A 23,215-nucleotide genomic window follows, 5' to 3' on the forward strand; every position below is an offset into this window, starting at 1 on the left:
GAATTCCTTTGCCCTCTTGAATGTGGTGAGAATTAAAAGAAACCATTTTTTCTCAGGATATCAGATTTTTGTTACTGTCTGTGTCTCTGCCTTGTGCTGGATCTAGACAGTCATGATATCTGAGGCTTCTTAGTTTCCTAGTATAACCTGATTTTGATTAAGGTATCAATAAACTTTGGGCAGGTGAATAATGGCTTCTCTCTCTCTCTCTCTGTTTCTGTCTCTCTGTCTCTCTCTCTCTCTCTCTCTCTCTCTCTCTCTCTCTCCCTCCCTCCCTCCCTCCCTCTTTCTTTCTTTCTTTCTTTCTTTCTTTCTTTCTTTGTTTTTTGTAGAAAATAAAAATCCAGGTAAAGTTTCCAAAGGCTGCAAGAAGGTAAGTTGGCCTTCCCTTCAGGTGAAATATGCTCATTATTGGAGAATTTGGGATCAGGTCAGAAGGTAATGGTTGAGTGGACAGAGTAGAATTAGCATATCTGATCTTTTTTCTTTTGGGGGGTAGCTGTGGCAGAGAATTGGCAGCAGTATGTATTAAGTTACCACCCTAAGCTATACACTGCTTTATGCTTGATTTACTTTGATAGGAATTATCTCCCCTGTCCTTGGTGCTGCTGAGGGTTGAACTTTGATGCATATTAGGCAAGTGCCATATAACTAAACTTCACCCCTAGCCTATCAATCTTCACTTTTTAAACAAAGAAACAGTCTCAGTGAGAAAGTGCCTGGATTCAAGGTAACACAACAGGATTTAAGCCATTTTGATTCCCAAGTCCCTATTTCTCAGAGAGAGGAAGGAAACTTAAATGTCATCTTGGGTCCCAGTTCCTGGATCTCCTGGGAAGAGTATGACCTGGAAATACCTTGGGTTTGGAAATGTTACAGAAACACTCCAGAATTGTCTTCAGGTTTGCTTAAAACATAGCCTGTTGGGTTCTACCTCAAAGCTTGATTAATGATGGCTCATGATGTGTCTGGTATAGCATGTGATAATTTGTATATTTTTTCTTTTGGTTTTTTTTTTTTGAAATAAGGTCTCACTTTGTATTTCAGGGTAGCCTTGAGCTCAATACTGTGTAGCCTAGGCTGGCCTTGAATTCATTTGGCTCAATATCCCAAGTGCTAGGACCACAGGCCTATACCAGCATGCTTGGCTAAATAATTCATATTTGTTTCTCAACCTTTAAAAAGTTTTACTTGTAGTATTTGCAGTACATAATTATTGCATTCATTATGGGAATTGGTACATGTACATAGCATATCACAATTCTTTTTTCCCTGTTCCCCTCCACCCCTCTTTTTTTAAAAAAATGTGTTTTTTGCCTTTATCAGATTTCATTTATGTATTTTATAAATCTTTATGAAGTTAATTATACTTACAGGTTAACAACCAGACTAACAGGTCAAAAAAATATAAAACACATAAGACTATTATACTAAAGCAAGGTATAGTTTTAGATACATTGTTCATCCTGGATTATAATAATTTTTTTTCTATTTTCTGTCTTTTATTTTGTACTTTATTTATATATTGGGTTTATCCCATAAGAGAAACCATTGATAATTCATATTTCTCACAAGTTCCTGGGTGGTGCTGCTACTGCTCTAAGGATCAGATTTTGGGAGTTATTTGTCTAGAAAGCTTTTCTTTTAGCCTTGCAAAACTTTTCCTGGAATCCTTGCCTCTGCCTCTACCACTTCCCCAGAGTTCTTCAGTCAGCCCTTCCCTGGTTATGGGAGATCTTTGGGGACAGAGCCTTTTTTTGCTTATTCTTTTCCCCTCACAACTGTTCTCCTCTGAACAACTTTAGGTCCTACATATACAGGGGTTGGATGATTTCCATGGGGTCATTAGCTGTTTTATTTATTTTTTCTCTTGTCTGGTGAACAGCCTACAAAGCAAAATAGGAAGAAAGTAACCTCCAGAGTGTCCACCCCTTTCCATTTTGTTCATTGCAAAGATCACACCAACTGGGAGGCAGCATTAAAGAAGAAGAGGGTGAGTTGTTTACATTGAATGGGAGAAAGTCCCTGGTTTATATGCCCAGTCTGTAGAAGAGTTGGATGAAAGGGTACAGACCAGAGTTGTGAGGATTCTTAAAGCGATGGGTGAGGATTCTTGAAACGATGGATGAGGAAAGTGAAGGAGGTTATCTTGGTATGCCACTATGCTCAGTTTTGAATGAATTTTAGACTTATAGTAGTTATAGAAGTAGTACTGGAGATTCTCCTAAACTGTATAATTTATCATCTTTGTTTAATGTTAAGATTTTGCATAACCATAAAACAATTAAAAAACCAAGAAATTAATATTGGTATAATATTATTGGTTAGATGTTACTATTTTTCCCTTTCCATATATATTTTAGTAGTACAGTGGTACCTCTGTTTATGAACTTAATTTTTTCTATGATTTTGGAAATATAGCCATGTTTGTTTGTGTGGGATACACACACACAAAACATTGGGTTTCATTGTGGCTTTTTAATATACACATATAACAGTTTTATCATATCTATCTCCTTCAGACCGTAGTATTAACTATTGAGTAAATCATAGCCTTTGTTGAAATTTTATCAGTTTTGCCACTAGTGTTCTTTTGTGCGCCAGGATCCAATCCAGAATCCATATTGCATTTACTTGTCATGTCTCCTTACTTAGACTCTTTGAATTTGTAAAGGTTCCTCAGTGGCCTTTTTTGTTTTTGGCAAGGCGGGGTAGGTCTTCTTGTTTTTTAAATGATGGCATACGCTAGGATTTTGTTTTCTTTCTGTGTGATTTTAAGAGGTTCTTTTTCCCTAGAGTGCATTCTCTCTACTTAGTATTTTTCTCTGCTACTCTGCCTTGCCTCCATCTCATTCTTCTCTTAAACACTATCTACTATTGTCTTCTTTATCCTTTCCCTGTATTCCTGTTCCTCCCAGCTCTCCCATGTTTCACCATTTCTTCTGTCTGTTACCTAATACTCTCTTAGAATGCAGACCCAGTCAGCTACATTCTCAATCTCTGTTTACGTCTTAGGTTGAGGAGATGAGGGAGAAGCAGCAAGCTGCTCGGGAACAAGAGAGACACAAACACAGGACCATTGAGAACTACTGTCAGGATGTCTTAAAACGTCAGGAGGAGTTTGAATGCAAGGTAAAAGGGTAGCCCTTGCTTCTCATTGAGATTGGTGTGAATTTGCCATTGCTCTGAGAACAGTTAAGGAGAGATGTGAAATTGTTAGAGGGAAAAAAAAAAGAAGTGAATACAAAGAGGAAGGAAAACAGTGGGAACAGAATGGGGAGGATGCGAGGGGAATAAGGGGCATGTTTTCGCATTACCTGTGGCTGGACATCTCTGGAGAGTGTTTCTCTCCCATGCTTGAACTTGAAGATGGAGTGGTGGGAGTAGGTATCTCATGGGAAGAGGTATGACTAGGGGAAGGGATGGGGAGAAGGTATGAGGGTATGAAGGGAGGAATGAGACAGAGGGGAGCATATCTGGGGCCTTCATCTTTCTTCTGGGCCTCCTTGCTGCCTTTCTGGCATTTGTTCTTGTCTCATACGCAGAATATGCACTTTTGAACTCATATTCCATTCTTTTACATACCGTACAGATTTGCCCTCCCCCCCCCCCCCATTCCATGACTCACATAGATTTTGTCACGGCCCTCCTCTCATCCCTTTCTTACACACCACTGTGTACACTCAGGACTGGCTGGTGTACCAGCACACACATCTACCTAGACACACGTATGTACTGTGTGAGGCTATCTACTTTTGTTCCAGTGCCCAGCTTTTGGTCAGGGTTCCTTTTAGACGGGCTGGGATTTATGACTTCCCCAGATTTCTGTGCTTTTCAAAGTCCTGGAACTTTTTCTCACCTTGCTTTTCCTCCTGGACCATTCTTTTTTTCTTTTCTTTTTTTTTAGGAGGAAGTTTTGCAGGAATTAAATATGTTTCCTCAGTTGGATGATGCGACCACAAGGAAGGCTTACTACAGGGAATTCCACAAGGTACAGAGATTCTTTTGTTTTGTTTTGTTTTTGAGACAGGGTCTTGCTATGTGGTTCTGGCTGGCTTCAAGTTTGGAGCAATCGTCCTGCCAGGAGGTGCTGTGATTACAAATGTGTGCCACTGTGCCAGACAAGGACTCATTTCATAAGGCCATTTGAGTAGGACCCCAGTCCATTTTCATGTCTTCTGTTTCTGTTTCTTTTTTTTTTTTTTTGGTTTTTTTTGAGACAAGGTTTCACTATGTAGCCTAGGCTAGCCTTGAACTCTTTTAATAGTCTTCTTGCATCAACCTCGAGTGCTGGGATTATAGGCATGCACCCTTGCCATGCCTTTCTTTTGCTATTTGCTCTATTTTTTCCCCTGAGCTATAGACTTTTTTCTTTACTAGTCTGTTCCTTGTTGTCATACCCTGATCCTTCATGTTGCAGGTGGTGGAATACTCTGATGTGATTCTGGAAGTCCTGGATGCCAGAGACCCACTGGGCTGCCGCTGTTTCCAAATGGAAGAGGCTGTTTTGCAGGCAGAAGGCAACAAGAAGCTGGTCCTAGTTTTGAACAAGATTGGTAGGTGTTGGGCAGGATTGTGTAAGGTCAGGGGAATGGGGCAAACCTTCATCTTTTTTGGTTTTTAGAGATAGTCTTTTAGAGACTAGTTTAGTCTGGCCTCAAACTTGCAGCATTTCCTCTTGCCTCAGCCTCTCGAGTGCTAGGATTATAGGCATGTGCTACTGCCTCTGGCAGGTCAGGCCTTCTTGAAAGACTAGTTTAGATCAGATTCTTGAAACCCAGCAACTCAGTGGTACTCGTAACAGGCATGCAAAGTAGTAACTCTTATTGCAGTTTTTATAGCCAGGAATATTATCTGAAGACGTACTTAGTGTAGCCTGAGGTAGAATCCAAACCTATTTACCTTTGAATTCTCTGTTCTTACCATTTTGATCAATTTCAGTAACTGTATAGCCTTGGAGAGTTTCTCTACTCCCCAGGATGGAACTCAGTATGGGAGGCAGAAGAGCACGTGGACTCAGGGTTCACTCAGGTCTGGGTCTCATCCCACCTGAGCTGTGTTTTTTGAGTTACTTCAACAAGTTAATGTCATTTCTGAGAGCTCTTATTTTTCTAACTAAAATGGGCCATGGATATCCCAATCTTAAAGGTTTGTGAGAATTAATGATAAAGTATGTGGTCAGTACTTCATAAATGATAGCCATTCCTTTTACAATTATTTTTAGTATTTGCTCACCATAGAATGATCTACAGAAGGGATGGAAAGTATAATCTTTGGGAGGTCTTTGGCTCCTGACTTGACTAGACTATGTCTGGTGTCAGACAGATTGTTTATACATTTTCCCTGAGGGAATAGGCTCCCTTATGGAGGGACAACTGAACAGAGACTGTTGGCAGCAGGTGGTAGCCAGATAAATCTTTGGAGAGAGACATGGAGGCAGTGTTTTCCTTACCAGCCCTATCTGTTCCTATTTCTCCCCAGATCTGGTTCCCAAGGAGGTTGTAGAGAAATGGCTAGATTACCTTCGCAATGAGCTGCCAACCGTGGCTTTCAAGGCTAGCACCCAGCATCAGGTCAAGAACTTGGTAAGAATGAGATCAGAAGCCTCTAACCTCTTTGAGAGTAGCATGGTGGTGGTGGGAGGGTTATAATATGGACCAGGTCCTCGAAGCCCTTTCTTTAGTTGAAGTTGGTCTTCACTTTGAGCTTTTTACTTTACTGGGTGACTTCTTAATTTTAGTTTGATTTTACCTCTTCCTATATTATTGCTCTTGGGGAAGCATTTTTTTTTTAGCTATAAGGATAATGCATACTATTTACAGATTTTTTTAAGGAAATTTGGAAAATGTAGTTAACTATTCAAAAATTTTATACCTATTCCTTTCTTTATTTTATTTTATTTATTTATTTAGTTAGTTTTTGGTACCAGGACCTTGTGCTTGCCAGGCAGGCACTGTGCCACTGAGCTATATCCCTGGTCCTCATTTTTCTCTTAAGCCGTACTAACCAGGCATGGTGGTGCACATCTGTAATACCAGCACTTGGGAGACTGAAGCAGAATCACTGTGAGTTCTAGGCCAGCCTGGGCTACATAGTGAATTCAAGGATAGGCTGAATTACACAGTGAGACCCTGTCACAAAAAAAGGTATCATTAATATATAGACACATTTTCATTATAAATTGTTAAATTATAAAACATTATAAAGTGCTAAAGCTTATAGAAACATTGCCTACTTCAAGGAGAAAAATTTACTGGAGCGTTTTTTTTTTTTTTTCTTCTTTATTTTGTACCATGTGTTAAAAGTTGTTCTTTTTCAGAGTTTTTTTTTTTTTTTTTGGTTGAGACAAGGTCTTACTATGTAGTTCATGCTAGCTTTGAACTCAGCATGTAGCCCAGACCAACCTCAAACTTAAGGTGATCCTGCTGCCTCAGCCTCTGGAGTGCTGGGATTACAGGCATACACCACCACGCCCAGCTCTTTCACAGTTTTAAGGAGGGACCCTAAGGGTTTCTGTGTGCTAGCCAAGCTCTTTGTCACTGAGTCACGTCCCCAACCTCTAGTTTCGTTTTTCTTTGTTATAATCAATACTTCCACAAACCATGTTTGCATATGTCTGCTTGGCAAATGAGCGAGTGTTGGTATGGGTTAGGTATTGAAAGATAAAGTGACTGGATCAGACATAAGTTTTGTTGTTCATTACACATTTTCTTAGACACTAACAAATCATCCTTCTGCTTATTCTCTCATTAGTGAGGATGATGAATGTATGAGTGCCTCTTGTTCTATATCCTTGCCAATACTTGGTAACATTACACTGTGTGCCTTTTGTAAGCAAACCTCTTTTTACTCCCAGTGACATGTGATTGATTCTATCAACATTTTCTAAACAGAAGTCTCTATATAAACAGGGTCAACCTAAACTGAATTTATTCAGATAGCATTAAACTTCTAAGTCTTTGAGAAATACACTATTTCATTTACTATTTTGGCTCTTTTTCTTGTGCTGTGCTGTGCTAAGGCTGTACTGTGCTAGGGATCAAACCCAGGGTCTTATGCATGCTAGACAAGTATTCAATTTGTGAGCTACACATTCTAGCCACTTTTTTAATTTTGCCATTTTGATGGCAAAGATGTTATAAACATTCTTTTTGAGCAGTTGTTTTCCAATTGTATTTCGTCTTTTTTTATTTACAGAAAGACAAAACAAAATAGAAAACAGACAGAAATAGTACATACTTTCAAAGAAATAAACAGTAATCACTAGCTGATGTATACATATTGTCCCCTTATAAATAGTTGTTCAAGGTACACAAGTGGAACATATAAATGGGAATTTAACCAGGGAGACTGTAAACAGTTCTGTTGAATTATCCAACAAAAACTAAGTATTATGGCTATCAATCCTATACCCTTAGACATGTACGCATTTATCCATATCTTCATTTATGTTGAGACCTAATACAACTTATTAGATTAAAATCCTTCTGAATAAAGATTAATAATATTGCTGGATTTCACATCATAACACTCTGGAAACAGGATTGGGTACTGAAATGCCACTTTCTTTCCTTCAAAGTTTTTGTTAATTTCATCATGTGTCATCAGATCAGTTCTCATAAACTGTTTACAGGTTTTACGTAAGCATGAGTCTTAACATGTATTTCTATCCTTTCTATATTAGAGGGAGAAACAAAACAAAGCAGGACAGAACTAAACTTTTTCCTATAGACATATAAAACTAAAAAGATATAAATCTGCTCTATAAGGAGTTCTATCATGGTCACTGTGCTGTTTCTTGTTATCATCAACCGAATTGGCTATATCATCAGATAAAATATAATTGAACACATCAGTACATAACAGTATTAACAGAAATACAACTTTGTAGATAGTGTAGAGCTACAAAAACAGGTAGTAATCAAATCAGAATGGATATCATAGTGAATCATTATCATTTTCATTATAGTTGTCTATACTCCTCAACTTGATACCATCAAACTTACAGTTTTGAATAAAATCTGTCAATAATAAGCAGCAATCAAACAAGTCAGATTTAACTAACATCAGTCATGATACAACAGTATAAGTCATACATGGATTCTGATTGAGTTCATAGGGAATTAAAGATGTCCCCTATGCTATGGACAGCTGTCTGTGCCCCTCAGTTCCAGTGCTTATATACAAACTAGGATGGAACAATTTCCAGCCAAAAAGAGTTGTGAGAGTAATAGGGGTTTTAATTCCTGATGCACTATTAGCTATATCTTCTGCTGGTTTTTTTTTTTGAGGACTATTCCTCCTCTTTTCTCCCCCAGAATGAACTGTGTATTTTTGTGTCTCCCAACACTCATGGTTTTGTGCTGGGGCAACCTGCTATTTACCTAAGTCTTTCTGAACGTTCTCACTCCTAGGCTGGATTTCTAGTTATATTTCTTCATTTATTAAAGCCTATCTGTTCAACCTATCCACAAATTCTGGTCTAGTTACCCCTATTACTCTCTGGTTCCCTATCACAATGAGTTCCGTTTTCTCATGTTTGATTTTGGTCCATATAACCTTCTTCAGGCTAATTATATTTCCTATAAAGACCCTCTCGGGGTGGATCTCTTGATCCACTCTGCCTGCAATTCTCTCTTTTTCCCTTAAGTTAGTGTATCTAGGCCATCTATATTAGAAATTATATCCAACTTTCTCTGCCTCATTTCTGTTGAGCTCTTTTTCTGTCATTAGTTGTCAGTTTGTCTTCTTCATTTTGCTTTCTGCTCTATTCATTGTGGCCTCTCTGCTGCTACTTCTGGATTCTTCGTATTTTTCTTTTTTAGAATATCTTGCAGTATTCTCTGTAGAGTTGCATTGGTGGTTGCAAATTCCCCCAGTTCCTCTTTATCCTGGAAGCACCTTGTTTCTCCATTGATTTCTAGTGACAGTTGTGCAGGATATATCAATCTTGGCTGGAGGTTATTGTCTTTCAAAGCCTAGATTATTTCGCCCCACACTCTTCGTGATATGATGTTTTGTGCCAAGAAGTCTGCTGTAATTTTGATGGGTGTTCCCTTGTAAGTGATCTGTTTCTTGTCTCTGACAGCTTTTAATATTTTGTTCTTATATTAGATTTCTGGAATTTTGATTATTATATGCCTGGTTGTAGTTCTGTTTGGATTGTAGGTGGCTGGAGTTCTGTATGCCTCATACATCTGAGCATCTTTACTTTTTCCTATATTTGGGAAATTCTCCTTGATTATTTCTGTGAATAGCCTTTGCAGTTCATTTGTGTGTATCCCTGCTTCCTTTACATTCTTAATTCTTAAGTTATAGATACTCTTATTGTCTTCTGGCCTTTGTATTGTTACTGCTTATTTCCTTGTTGTTTTTAAGAAGTTTTTCCTTTCATGCTCCCACATTGCAAACCTGTCCTCCAATTCAGATAATCTATCTTTAGTTTCTTTCAAGCTGTTATGCCAGCTTTCAATAGAGTTTTTAGTTTTCTGGTAATCTCTTTGAACCTGCTTGATGTATTTCTATGTTTTCTCTATTTTCTCCATCAAACAATTCTCCCCCTTTTTTTTGTTCTTCCATTCTACCATCTGTTTTTTCTTGGGAGGTGCTTAGCATTTCTTTAACTATTCTACTTATATCTTGCTTTACTTGGTTATTACTTCACTTCTGAACTGGTCTATGAGGTCCCTAAGATACTGCTTTATGTCTGTTGCTGCCATGCCTGATATTGCTTGTTTTCTGTCCTCATTCTCCTTTGCATTTACCTTTCCTGGATCAGTGTTCTCAGGATTGGGGACCGAGAACCCTTTCTTGTTGCCTCCTCTTCTCATATTTTTTGTTCCTTTCCATATAGGCGTATATAGGAGGCCCAGTTTCTTCGTGGGTTTCAGTTTGTCTGAAGCACACTGACAAGGTGTTCCCACCCACTGCAGTGTACTAGGAGGTACAAACCCCACAGCCTATGCTGGGCCCGCCCCTCTAGGTCAACCTACTGAAGGCTTCACTGCATTAGGTTGTACTGCCAGGCGCATGACCTTGGTTTGGACTAGCCAATTGGGCCTCAGTCTGTGGCATCACCTAGGTCAAGCGCTCCCCACCTATCCCGCTTGAGAGGGGAATATGTGACTGAAGTCACTGCAGCACCCTGTTCTGGCCAGTTTGCCTGGTCTCAGAATGTAGTCTGTTGGAGCCTCTTTGACTATGGGAGGGTCCCCATCTCTCACACCCACCGCAGGTTGATGTAGGGCTCCCTGGCATTTCCTCTTCCAATTTGGTTCGCTGATTCCTGCTCTCAGAGCGTTCGAGTCTCTGGTGAGTTGCAGCTAGCAGGCTATCCCAGCTGTGCCAATTCACGTGCGGTGCACTGGGATTGCATTTCAATTGGTTTCTGTAAGCTTAGTTTGTTCCTGGGTCAGCAGGGTATATCTCCCTCTGCTTAGGACTCCCCACACTGCACCATTCCTGCAATTTAAGCTGGCTATCTGAGAGAGCCACTGTAGCTGCTGTTATGTATCCACCATCTTTTCCTCATATCTGTATTTCATCTTAAGGATATATCTTTTGAACCTGTTTATGATTGATATTAATTCTAACTTTGTGATACTAAAAATATATGGTTAATGAGGGAAGAGAAAGAAAAGGGTATTCTGGACAGAGGACATAGTGTCAGGCAGAAAGAGATAGGAGGCCAGGATGGCCTTATCCTGTGTGAGGGGTCATGGGAAAGTAGGCAGAAAGGGCAGGTATCCTTGTTTGTACATGAAGGCACCTGAGGCCTGCGGAAGGGAAGCACACCATCTGGGTATAAGCTTGTGAGAGGCAGAACTCAAACCTGGCCTGTATAGAGTGAAAATGCTATCTTGTCACTTCATGGGAGGCAAGAGGCACATATGTGACAGCAGAGGCAGGGACAGAGAAGACTGTAGATACAAAGGGAGTGGGAAAGTGGTAGGTATTTAGAGCCTGTGCAAGAAGTCCTCCATTTTGTGCTGAGGAGCTCAGTATGATCACAGGGAGATTTTGAATGTTTTGCTGCAAGTTGGAAATCAGGGTTCAGAACGTATCTCTCACCTGATGCCTCTTCTCTAATACTATTCTCATTTTCCAGAATCGATGCAGTGTGCCAGTGGTGCAAGCTCCTGAGTCACTGCTGAAAAGCAAAGCCTGCTTTGGAGCTGAAAACCTCATGAGGGTTCTGGGGAAGTACTGCTGCGTGGGTGAAGTGCGTACCCACATCCGTGTGGGTGTTGTGGGTAAGGTCTGGTGAATGGTCATGAGGCCTAGGCTCCTTTCTCAGACAGGGACTGAATTGGGGAAAAGGATCCTGGGAAGAATGAGTTGCCTTTTTGGGGAAGAGGAGAATGGTTCAGGAAGTATTTTGTGATTTGTACTTTGATTCTGTGGATATAGGAAGACTTACTTTGGAATCACCATTGTGTTTTTTTTGTTGTTGTTTTTGAGACTGGGTGTCACTACATAGTTGAAACTAGCCTTCAGTTCACTATGTAACTATGTAGACCAGACTGGCCTTGAACTTGTGGCAGTCCTCGTGCCTCAGCCTCCCAAGTGCTGGGATTACAGGCATACACCACCATGTCCAGCTTGACCATTATGTTTTGACTGTTAGAACCATGGACCAAATGTGTGGTGCCAGTCTTGGAGTTGTTACCATCTCATCCTGTCAGAGCTGAGGGAGAGAAATGTTCCCATCCCTCTTTACAGATGAGAATACTGAGGCCCAGAGAAGGGAAAAGGAACTTGTAGAGCTCAGTACTCTGTGAAACAGGACAGAATTGAGACTCAAACCTGGGCCTTTCTGAAATTCTAAGTACTGGGGGAAGGAGCATACAAGGGGAACAGAGAAATCAAGAGAGGTAGAGACAGATTATAATAGACAAAGAAGAAGACACAGAAAAGAATAGGAAAGCCGAATGTCAGGGTTGGTGGAGAATGGAAAACAAAGACAAATTTAACAGAGGTGAGGGGGATGAGAGAGCTTGTGAGAGTTAGTGTGTGAGTACATCAAAAGGGAGGATAAAGAGAAAGTTACGTGTGCGTACAGAGATCTGCAGAGGGAGACACCAGAAAGATTGAGATACCTTGTCTATATTGATGTGCATATCTGGATACAGATTCAAGCAAAATGCATGCGGACTATGCCTTTCTTACACATACCCCAAATCTGCTCCATCAAAGCACATGAAGCTGTAGGTAGACACACATGAACCTAGATACACCATGACTCTGACATAAGCCAGAGTTACAGAGAGAAACATGCACAGACATGTCTTGACGTGAGGCAGATGTGTATATGTATGTATAGAGAAGTAGAGAGGGAGAGGAGTTAGAGACTCAGAAAAAGAGACACAATGAATCACATAGGGGATGTACACATAGAGACAGACCTACAAAGTGGAGGAAAAGAGATTGGTAGGCATTAGCATAGAAGGAAATACACAGAGAGGAAAACTTGATGGTGTGGAGAGAATCACAGAAAAAGGATAATGGTCAGGGTGAGAAAGATGTTTAGATGTAAACCTATAGAGAGATACAAAGAGATGGTAGAGAAATAGGCTGTGACACAGAATAAAAGCAAACAGTTATATGTGGAATGATCAACGGGCACACAGAGAGAGATATACAAGACTTAAAGTACTTGGGGTACTCGACCTATACGTGAAAGAGAGGTACACATGGTGTAGATTTGAGCACATGTGGACAGAGAACAGGTAGAATAAGAAATTTAGTAAGGGAAAAACACAAAAAAATGTCCTTAGATCAATAGCAGTTCACAGGTATCCAAATACGGAAGCATACCACAGAAAAGACAAGCTGCGTGGAGGGACAGACTGGCACCTGGAGATGAACCTCCTCTCCCAAGGGGAAATGCACACCAGAATAGATGCTTCTCTGTTACACATACACATTTCTTGATTTCCTCTTTCTGGTGGATCATATCTACAAGACCTTGCATTGAACACCTCTCTGGGTTGGTTATGGGTAGGTAGTGGGTGTTACATGTAGAGAGAAGCACATATTTACCCAGCATGCCCAGAAAAGCAGAGTGTTAGAAAGGCCTTGGGGTCTTGGCCAGGGTCTGGTATGGCAAGATAGGAGGAGGCCAGCCTCTGTTTTTAGCGCTCCATGGCCTTGCCACTGCCCCTGCCAGGGCCACCTCCATACAGGCAGGCCTAAATGTTCCTGAGTATCCTTTCTGTCTTGAGTCATTTGTTGCTACTTTGCAGGACTTCCTAACGTTGGGAAGAGTAGCCTGATCAATAGCCTGAAGCGCAGCCGTGCATGCAATGTGGGAGCTGTTCCTGGGGTCACTAAGTAAGCAGTATACAACTCCATGACACTACCTACCATCACTCCTAACTCCCACACCTCAACAACTGTCCCTTTCTTAATTTTGGGCTGTTTCTTTCCTCTGGCATGGGAATTCCACTCATCTAACTGGCATACCCTGGGTGTGTGTCAGGTACCATCCTGGCTTTATCTTGTTAGTTCATTGAAGCCTCCTAGCAACTATACAAGATTGGGCTATTTGTGAGCAGCTTTGTGCCTAAAGGAAGCAGCTAAAACTCAGAATCAGAGGCTTTCCTAAGGTCCTACACCTCACTCCCCAGTGGTAGAGGTTAGATTTTAGAATCAACCCTATGTCTATAGGGTCCCAGAACCTCCTGGTCCTACATCTCTATTTCACCTATAAGATACCTTCTGCTCCTTTATCTCCTCCCAACTGCCCTAAGTCTAGCTTTTGTGACCAGATGCCAGATACATCGAGGCCTTTTTTCTGTCTCCTGCTTTAGATTCATGCAGGAGGTCTATTTGGACAAGTTTATTAGGCTGCTGGATGCTCCAGGCATTGTCCCAGGATCCAACTCAGAAGTGGGTGCCATCCTGCGCAACTGCATCCATGTGCAGAAGCTGGCAGACCCTGTGAGCCATGTGGAGACTATCTTGCAACACTGCAATCTGGAAGAGGTACAAACCAGGGCCCCTAGTGGATACCTTACCCCAGTCCAAAGGCCCTTTATTCTTCATGACTTCTCTTCCTCCCTTCACCAGATTTCCAACTATTATGGTGTGTCTGAGTTCCAGACCACTGAGCACTTTCTGACTGCAGTGGCACACCGCTTGGGAAAGAAGAAAAAGGGAGGTTTATATAGTCAAGAGCAGGCTGCTAAAGCTGTTCTGGCTGACTGGGTGAGGTAAGGAGGCTGAGCATGAGGCCAGCTGGAAGGTCTGACTCTATAAGATTTCATCTGTGTTCTTTGCAGCTAGTTTGGAAGCCTGACTTCCTTGGCCCCAGGGTAGGGGACAGTCAAGGTTTCAGTGCATCTTACTTCATGTCCAGTGATTATCCAGCAACAGAGCCCATTGTTGTTTAGAGCCCACTGTCTAAGGTTTTTTTTTTTTTTTTGTTTTTTGTTTTTAGTTTTAATTTTTATTAGTACATGTTTGCAGTACATAATGATTATGTTCACCATGGGGCCCATATACATTTTACTTCTTGTTATATCCCCTTCCTTATCTGCATTTTTTGGTCCCTCACACCATTTCTTGCTTGCCAACTCATCCTCTTTTTGATTGGTTGTTTGTCCTTTCAGTAATATCACTACTGTCTTCCACTACCTCCCAATGCAGTGGGAAGATCAGATTCTATATACCACCACCACCCACGCACACTCTGCCTGCCCATCTCAGTGCTGAGATTGTTAAGGAGATGACTGAGGTCTTTGACGTTGAGAATACTGAGCAGGCCAATGAAGACACTATGGAATGTAAGTGTAGATGGGTAGGTATACCTGGTCTTGATCTAGCACAGCTACATGGATTTAACCTGATGGTGGATCTCACACTTGATCTCTCCTTCTTTAGTCCTGTGTTTGGTCACTTTATCATCACCAGGACACAATACCTGACCTTGACAACTTAAATGAGGAAAGGTATATTTTGGCTCATAGTTTGTGGATATTTCAATCAATAGACTGGCTCAAAGGCAGGGAGGTATGGCAGAGGAGAAATAGCTCATGGCATGGTGGCAAGAAGAGAGAGAGACCAGGGGAGTCGGGAAGGAGATACATCCTTTCAAGTTACGCCTCATCACCTACCTCCTCCAACCAGGGTTTACCTTTCAAATATATTTAGCTATGTATCAATGGACTAATTCATAGGTATCACACTCCCATTATCTAGTCATATCCGCAAAGCCCTGCCTGTGAACACGTGAGGCTTTGTGGGGCGGGGGGCATCTAGTATAAACCACCATAACACTCTACTTGGGCTTTGGATAAGTTTAACCAACTCTAAGCTTAATTTCTTCTGCAAGGTAGAGAATTCTAATCTGGCTGTGGGGGTGGTAGTGATGATGGTTTTGAATTTTTGGTAAGTGTGAAAGAAATCTGAAAAATATCTGAGACTTGCTCTGAAAGTACGAGGCTCTATCTCTTATCTTTGGGGACCTGGAGTGGATTGAAGTGCACCTTTCAGAAACTTTCTGTCATTGCCCTAGGCTTTTTCACAGCCATTTCAAATGCATCCCCAGATTTTCCTTATTATCCTTTGGCTCAAAGTCAAAAAATGTGACATTTGCCAAATGTGATACTAAGTCAATAGTGTAGAGAGGTGGCCTTGAAACCAGCTCTCCTGCCCCGTTGCCTAAAACATCTAGCTTAGAATAGCTAGGTGGTAAAAAGTATGGGCTGCACAAATCTAAGCTTTGTTCCTGTGAGCTTTGTGATGCTAAACAAGTTATTTCACTTCTCCTTGTCTCAATGGTGTTATTTGAAAAATGGATACAATAGTACCTACTTGCTGGGATAATTGTGAAGATTTGTTTCATATGTAAGAGAGTAAGGTGGGGCTGGGGGTTTAGCTCAGCTGCGTAAGTGCCTACTTGGCAAATGGGAGGTCCTGAGTTCAATCCCCAGTACAAAAAAAAAAAAAAAGGTAAGCTGTCTTAGTTACTTTTCTCATTGCTGAGACAATATACTAAACACCAAAAATTAAAGAAGAAAAGCTTTACTGTAGGTCATTTCATAGAGGTTTCAGTTTGTAGTTGGCTGACTCCAAGCCAGGGTAGCATGGCAGAGGGCCATTGCACAGGAAAGAGTCTATAGCAAAGCAGCAAGTGACCATAACAGCCCCCTTTCTGTCCCTTATATTCCATCAAGGCAACCTGCTATTAAGAGTGAGTAATACACCCAGTGTGGATGACCCTTAATCCCAGCATCACACACCCTACCTAGATCTAGCCACCTCTGAGAAGATCTGTCTGTGACCTCATGAGGCCTTGATAGAGTTGAGGGGAATCTAGATACAAACCATAATGAAAGGCAGGGGTTATATCTCAGGGGCGGACCTTGTGTATAGCATGCATAAAGACCTGGGGGTTTGGTCTTTAGCACCAAAAAACTAATAAAAGACACATAGAAAAACAGTGTCTGACATACAATAAATAAATGCTCAGTAAATGTTGGCTGTTACTAAGATCATTATTTGCTGAGATACACACACACACACACACACACACACACATATATATATATATATATATATATATATATAGAGAGAGAGAGAGAGAGAGAGGAGGTAAAAAAGTTTCTTCTCTTCAGATCCTGTTGTACAGTCTGGCTTATAGCTCTTGCTGCTTTTTCCATCCTGCCCATGCAGAGTTGTCTTATTAGTCTGTTTGTAGATACTCTGGGGTAGTTAAGAAAGTTCTAGCTGGCCTGGCTTCTGGTGTCTCTGTTTCTCTTGAGAGCCACTGTTTTCCTTCTCTGGGTCTTCTAGTGTCCTTCGATCATAAATGAGGACTTACCTGCTTCTTAGTATTCTACCATGTGGCTTCAGGGAAGCCACTTTTTGAACTTCAGTTTCTACTTCTGTCAAATGGGCAGTTGGAGAAATTAGAGCTCCTATCCTTAAAATGATGCTTGGCCTTGACTTTAACTGAGAATGCAATTTGGGAAAACATAAAGCCCTGGGAAATTGAGAAGCAGATTGGGAAAGAGGTTAATGGTGAAGGATTTCTGTAGGAGTTAGTCCTAATGTTGGATCTTGCAAGGAGAGTAGGGATTAGGAGGCACAGGAAAGGGGATAGGGACAAAGTTGTGGATGCAGGTGTGAGAATAGTGTGGGCACAAGGCATTGGGCACATCTGAGGGTTGTAGTGGAATCTAGCTGTAGGCAAGTGGCTAGAGGGAAGAAGAGTCCTGCTCCTGATCTTGGGAGAGAAACTCAGTGGTTAACATATACAGAGCAGTATCAGAGTCAGGCCAGAGCATTATAGGTATCCTCTGCCATGCCTCACAGCAGCCATATGTGAATGCATCTTGTGAAATTCTCATTTTTCAGATGAGTAAGCCAAGGTTAGTTCCCAGCAGACAAGTGTCCCATTATAAAACTCATGCTTTTAATCTTTTTTGCTAGCCTTTCAGTAGGAAGAAAAAGCCACCTTCCCACTGACTCCCCTGGGCAATACCTACACGTCCTGTCTGCTGAAGCCTGACCAGGGAGGTGGCAGTGGGAAGGAACCAGGGCCCTGACAGTGGTATTGGTTGTGTTAAAGGCTTGGCTACAGGAGAGTCTGATGAGCTGTTGGGTGACATAGACCCACTTGAAGTGGATATCAAGAGGCATTCTCCAGTGACGAAAATACCAGATGCCACTGAAAATAAAACTACTGCATATCAGGTACCTATCTACATTCTTCATGGTAACTCTCTCTACCCAAGATTCTGACAAGTGGTCAGTCCTTTCCACCAAGCTGTCACAGGTGATAAATGGTTCATGTTGTGGGATCCTGGATGCCTGGGCATGGTGTTTCCTTTTCCAAACAAGGACAGGTCCAAGGAGGAGGTTTTTCAGCCTGGTTCCAGCATAGAGCAGGTACCACTATCTAGTCATTTAGTTGTTCAACTCACAAACTACTCTTCTTCCCTTGACTAGTATCTAAGATTCCATATACCATAACTTTTAGAGAGGAGTGCCCAAACTGCAACCCCAAAACCACTTATTTTTTACAAAGTGCCAGCATTGCAGTTAAACCTGAATACTATGGTTTTAGTTTAGAGAAAACAACTCTTATATTAACATCTTTTGTCTTAAAGGACAAACAACTCCTGTGCCATAGGTTCAACACCACTGCCATCTACTGTCTGTCAGTGACTAAGTCCCTTGGCTTCTTCCTCTAAATCTCCTGAAAAGCTGTGAATTTCTTTTTCTTCTGTCATTCCCACAACCCTAGAATAAGCTTGTAACCTTCAACTCACTTGGAACTTTGTCCCATGGTTTCTAAGGTGCATTCTGATTGTGTTACTTCACCTGCTGAGAATCCTATCATGGCTTCCCATTACTTAGCTACAGGCTTGAGTCTATATGCCTGAGACTTGTTAAATGACTCCAGGTTTTTTTTATCCTGCTTCTTCTGCTAGTTCCCCCATTTCTGCCCTTCAAAAGATCACATTAAAAAGTAGATCTCAGACACACAACTCTGCACTGTAATAGGGATATTGGGATACTGGTGGGTAGGGAGTGGGTGCAGAGGTTGGTACAACATGGATCCAAGAGCCCTAAACTATATCACTTGTGGATTCAGGAAGTCGTACTTCAGCTAAATCTTAAAGACTGAGTTCTCTGGGCAGGGACTCGGCCTGTACTCATGATGAGCCCTCAGAGAGTGAGTATGGTGTTAATGGGGAATGTGGTGGTAGTGTCAGCTAGCTAGAGTAGAGAGTTGGGAGCTAGAGAAAAATGAGTACAGACTCAGATCATAAGTGGCCCTGAGTTTGATTTTAAACCATAAAATATAAAAACCCTGAAAGTTGGTTGATTTTTGTTTCTGTTTTTTTTCCTGAGTCAAAGGTTTTTATTTTTTATTTTCCTTATAATAATGTTTTTCTTATTTTCTAGTAATGCATATACTTGGTTTAAAATTTAAAAGATACCGAAAGGTATGGGCTAAAAAGTAAGTCTCTGTCTCCCAATCCACCATGTCCTTTCCTTGGAGGCATTTACTATCAACAGACTTTTATATTTCCTTTCAGAGCTAGTCATTATTCATATATGTACACGCAAACAGCTACAGGCAAGTATTTTAATTCAAATTGTATTAAGAGCCGTTCTTTATCTTTTCATGACTACATAATATCTGGAAAAGTTTTTTTAACCCAGGGTCCTTGCATTGAGCTATATCCCTAATCTCATTTATTTTGTTACTTAGTTATATGCAGGATCTTGTTGAGTCACCAAACTGCCCAGACTGGCCTGGAAATTGGGATCTTTTTAACTTTGTCTCCTAGAGTGCTGGGATGATAGGCATGTACCATGATGCCCAGCTTTGAAGGGTTTCTTAAGAAAAAATGAGATCTGAATTGGACAGTAGTAGGTCCTGACATAGCTTTAGAGGCTTTCCTATTGCTTCAAGGAAAAATCAATATTAACTTGTGTGATTTAGGTCATTTCCCTCCATGATATTTTTCACTGAGCCCATAAGACCCTAGGCACCTAACTTTTCCTCAGAACCTTGCAGATAGTTCCCCTTTCTATAGTACAAGTACCAGACTCAGTTCAGGGCTCCCAACAGGGTAACCTCATCATCTAACTCGAGGAGACACCTCTTTAGAGTATACAGTATTGTGAATAGTGCTGCTGCTCCCAGTCCCAGAACCATAACAATATGTAGCTTTGCTCAGACTTGCTCCATCATGCTTTTTCCTGCTACAGTATAGTGCATGGTCATGTGCTTGGGCTCAGGAGCTAGACTCATTAGGTTTTTAGTACTTCACTATTTATTTGTTAGTTACCTTAGGGTCCTTGTTAGTCAGCGTTGTTAACAAGGATTAAAGTAATACATACACAGCAACAGGGCTTTTTTTTTTTTTGTACCGGGGATTGAACTCATGACCTCATGCTTGCCAGGCAGGCTCTTGTACCAATAGGGTTATGTTGTGAAAGGCGCATCATCAGGTAATTTCATTACTGTGTAAATATCCTAGGTTGTGCTTATACAAACTAAGTTGAGTATGACAGGCAGTATAGTCTCATGGGAATTGTTTATGTTAGCCCATTTTTCCTTGGCTGTCTTTATGTGGTACATTACTATATGTGTACCTATATGTTTGTGTGTGTGTCTATATATATATGCACACATATACCCAAATACATATATATGTTTAGAATGGTACTTGTCACACTTTAAGTTTTCTGTTAACATTGGCTTTTACTGCTAATATACACTTTTCACTTCTGCCAAAGAGACACCTTTTTTGATGCTCAGTAATGCTTTGTTTTTTTCCAGTGTTCAGTCAAGGATGACCCTCCCCATTAGTGGTATGTTGATCACCACCATTGTCCCCAACCTTTTAGTCACTCATCACTTATGTCCCTATTGGAACAAGACCATATTCTAACTTGTGAGATAGACCATAGTGTCCTTTTTTTAGTTTCTATATATTTTTTTTAATGACAGGCTCTTGCTTTATATTATAGGCTGGCCTTGAACTCACTGTGTAGCCCATCCTGGTCTCAAACTCAAGGTCACTGTCCTGCCTGCCTCAGCATCCCCACTGCTGAGATTATAAGTGTTTATCACTGTACCCAGCTTTTTATCCGCTTTAGTCTAGTTGCTTCGTGAAGGTGGAACTGAGTGTGACTCATTTCTGTGTCTCTTCTCATTGACCCACACAGCTGGGCACAAAATGAATGTCAGAAGATATTCGTTGAGTTAGACCTTGAAGGATCATTTAAGCAAAGAATTACTGTATTACCAGTTGTTATTGATCAAGTAACCCTTTGTTATTTTAATTTTTTGTAAAAGCAATCTACCAGCTCTCTATCCTCATTTGACAGATAAGCAAACTGAAGTTGAGAGGCTAAGCACCTGCTAGTATGTAGTAGAGCCAGAACTGGATCCTAGTTCTACATGGCTTCAGGTGCCTTCTTACCCAAGCCTGTGCTTGCCTTCCCTGCAGAAGTCTTTGGAGGTCCCTGTGGAGGTCAAGACCTCATCATTATCCTCTTTCTCTCCCCAGAGTAGAAGCTCCACTGGATATTGCACCAGTCCAAACCATTATCAGGTGGGGTGGGCTAAACGTAAAGTGGATCACCACTGCCCCAAGAACAATAGTGTGGTAGAGGTCAGCTCAGTGGACCGCCGTCCAGTTCTGCAGAGGATTATGGAGACAGACCCCCTGCAACAGGGCCAGGTTCTGGCATCTGCCCTGAAGACTAAGAAGAAGATGCAGAAACGTACAGGTGGGAGTACCTGACTACCTCTGTGCTCTGAAAAGGGACTGACTGGGTTAGGGGCGCCAAATTAACATCTTCCATGTGTAGTGTTGGGGGGCCAGAATGGTTTAGGAGGCTTTGCTGCTAATACAGTGGTTCTCAGACTTCTAATTTTCATTGTAATTATTCAAAGGGTTGTTAAAGCACAGGTTCTGGGCCCTTACCTAGAGTTTCTAATTGAGTAGGTCAGCTGTGGGGCCTGAGCTGATACTGATCTAAGGAACACACTTAAAGAACCACTGCCTAGTCTGTGTGTCATATAGCCACATTTTTCATGTACTTTTTTTTATCATGCTGTGGATTAAACCTAGGGCCTTTGCACCAAGCTACATTCTCAACCCTTTTTAAAATTTTAAGACAGAATCTTACTAAGTTGCCCAGTGTGGGTTTGAACTTGTGATTCTTCTGTCTTGGTTTCCAGAGTGCTGGGATTATAGGCATATGCTGCTATGCTGAGCTCTTACTTTATCAGTAGGCATTGACCTCAGAATCTTACAGGTTATACAGTGAAGTCTCCCATTTACTAGTCATCTAGTCCTCCTTCTATAGAAGACCAGTTTCTTGTATCTCTTTCCTGAAAGATACACACAAGCAAATACCTCTATAGTATTGCTTGACCCTGTCAACCCTAAACTATTACATATTTCACAGTCACTCTTGGACTGGCTCCAAATTGACTCCTGGGAATCCAGAGATAAATTTCTGCCAAACTCCTGCTCTTATTAGGGAGTGGGGAGAAGACAGAACAGGTATTGATAGCATAGAGTAGTCACTTTGGAGACACAGAAAACACTGAGAAGAAATCTAATCCAGCCTGTGATGGTGGTTAGATAGAGATGAGAGAAGGCTTCTTGGAGGATATAAACTGAGGGAACCTAGAGGAACACCAGAGTGATAAAGGTGAACATTTATGTTCAAAACTACTACGGCTGTGCTTCCTTTCACTGTGAGAGCTTTGTTTTGAGGGTAATGTTGGAACACTACATTCAACACAACAGTGGAAATTTATTGCTTTGGTACTTGGAAAGAATGAAAGTACTTAGAACTACATGAATCTAAAACCTGGGATAGAACCTATGTCAGGATGATCACAGACAAACAGATCTACCTGTGGGGTTGAACAGTGGCTTTGAACATCCCACCCATTGTTCTGTTTAGTGTTTGGAGGGGGAAGTAAACCAGTATAGGGGCTAGGCACAGACAAAGCTAGATATAGACTACCTCTGGCAGGCCTTCTGTTGCTCATTCAGTTACCAAAAGATTGTATTTTTCCATTTACAGATAAAATTGCCAGCAAGCTATCTGATTCCATGATGTCTGTCCTTGACCTTTCTGGCAATGGTGATAACAGTGCTGGTGAATAATCCACTGATCTCATGCCTTGCTCCAAGCCCTGGTTCCTGTGGGATGAGAGAATACAGATGGAGATTCAGTCTCTGAAGCACTTGTATAATAAAAGATCCTCTTGCATACAGTGTTCCTCTCCCTTCATTAATTCCTCTATTCTCCAGTTAAAAAAAAAAAAAAAAAACCTGGAGCCACTAAACCTAATACCTTTTATTTAATCTGTATTGTGTTTTATGAGAGACATAAAATATCAGTAGAGCCCAGATGCTAACAGTTTATATCCCACCCTCATTTGTGTTGTGCCACGTATGTTGGGCTGATCTGAGGGCTTATTTCCCACCAAACTGTCTTAGACAACTGAATGTACAACTAGATAGACTGCTGATAGACCTGGTGGTCCCTGGGAGGATGGTTTCTTTACCACTGTGTAACAAATCTCAGCATCAAGGAAGGCATTTCTGCAGTGGATTCCTGGCCATGCATCTTTCAAGTCTACAGGTTATTGCCTGGGTAGCAGAGGGAACAATGGTGAGATTTCTATTTTAGGGAGGGTCTGGGTATAGGATAGTGGGAA

The 23,215-nt window shown here is 41.2% G+C and overlaps 1 protein-coding gene across 4 annotated transcripts in view; it reads left to right on the forward strand.

Annotated features, from left to right (window-relative positions):
* Gnl3l (G protein nucleolar 3 like) overlaps positions 1-22,764 on the forward strand; it is a 34,262-nt gene extending 11,498 nt beyond the window's left edge. For all 4 annotated transcript variants that reach the window (XM_003462340.5, XM_063245955.1, XM_013143140.3 and 1 more), the window contains 14 exons: positions 333-373; positions 1,886-1,993; positions 3,016-3,132; positions 3,908-3,991; positions 4,421-4,556; positions 5,482-5,585; positions 11,108-11,252; positions 13,245-13,332; positions 13,812-13,986; positions 14,071-14,213; positions 14,650-14,786; positions 17,576-17,700; positions 21,039-21,261; positions 22,576-22,764. In XM_003462340.5, coding sequence (XP_003462388.2) covers positions 333-373; positions 1,886-1,993; positions 3,016-3,132; positions 3,908-3,991; positions 4,421-4,556; positions 5,482-5,585; positions 11,108-11,252; positions 13,245-13,332; positions 13,812-13,986; positions 14,071-14,213; positions 14,650-14,786; positions 17,576-17,700; positions 21,039-21,261; positions 22,576-22,658 — 1,709 coding nt within the window. In that variant the 3' untranslated portion in view covers positions 22,659-22,764. The remainder of the gene's footprint in view (positions 1-332; positions 374-1,885; positions 1,994-3,015; positions 3,133-3,907; positions 3,992-4,420; positions 4,557-5,481; positions 5,586-11,107; positions 11,253-13,244; positions 13,333-13,811; positions 13,987-14,070; positions 14,214-14,649; positions 14,787-17,575; positions 17,701-21,038; positions 21,262-22,575) is intronic.
* The last annotated feature ends 451 nt before the right edge of the window (positions 22,765-23,215 follow it).

The sequence above is a fragment of the Cavia porcellus genome, unplaced genomic scaffold (assembly GCF_034190915.1).
Source record: "Cavia porcellus strain 051 isolate PalLab524CR breed Dunkin Hartley unplaced genomic scaffold, mCavPor4.1 scaffold_3, whole genome shotgun sequence".
Classification (NCBI taxonomy): domain Eukaryota; kingdom Metazoa; phylum Chordata; class Mammalia; order Rodentia; family Caviidae; genus Cavia; species Cavia porcellus.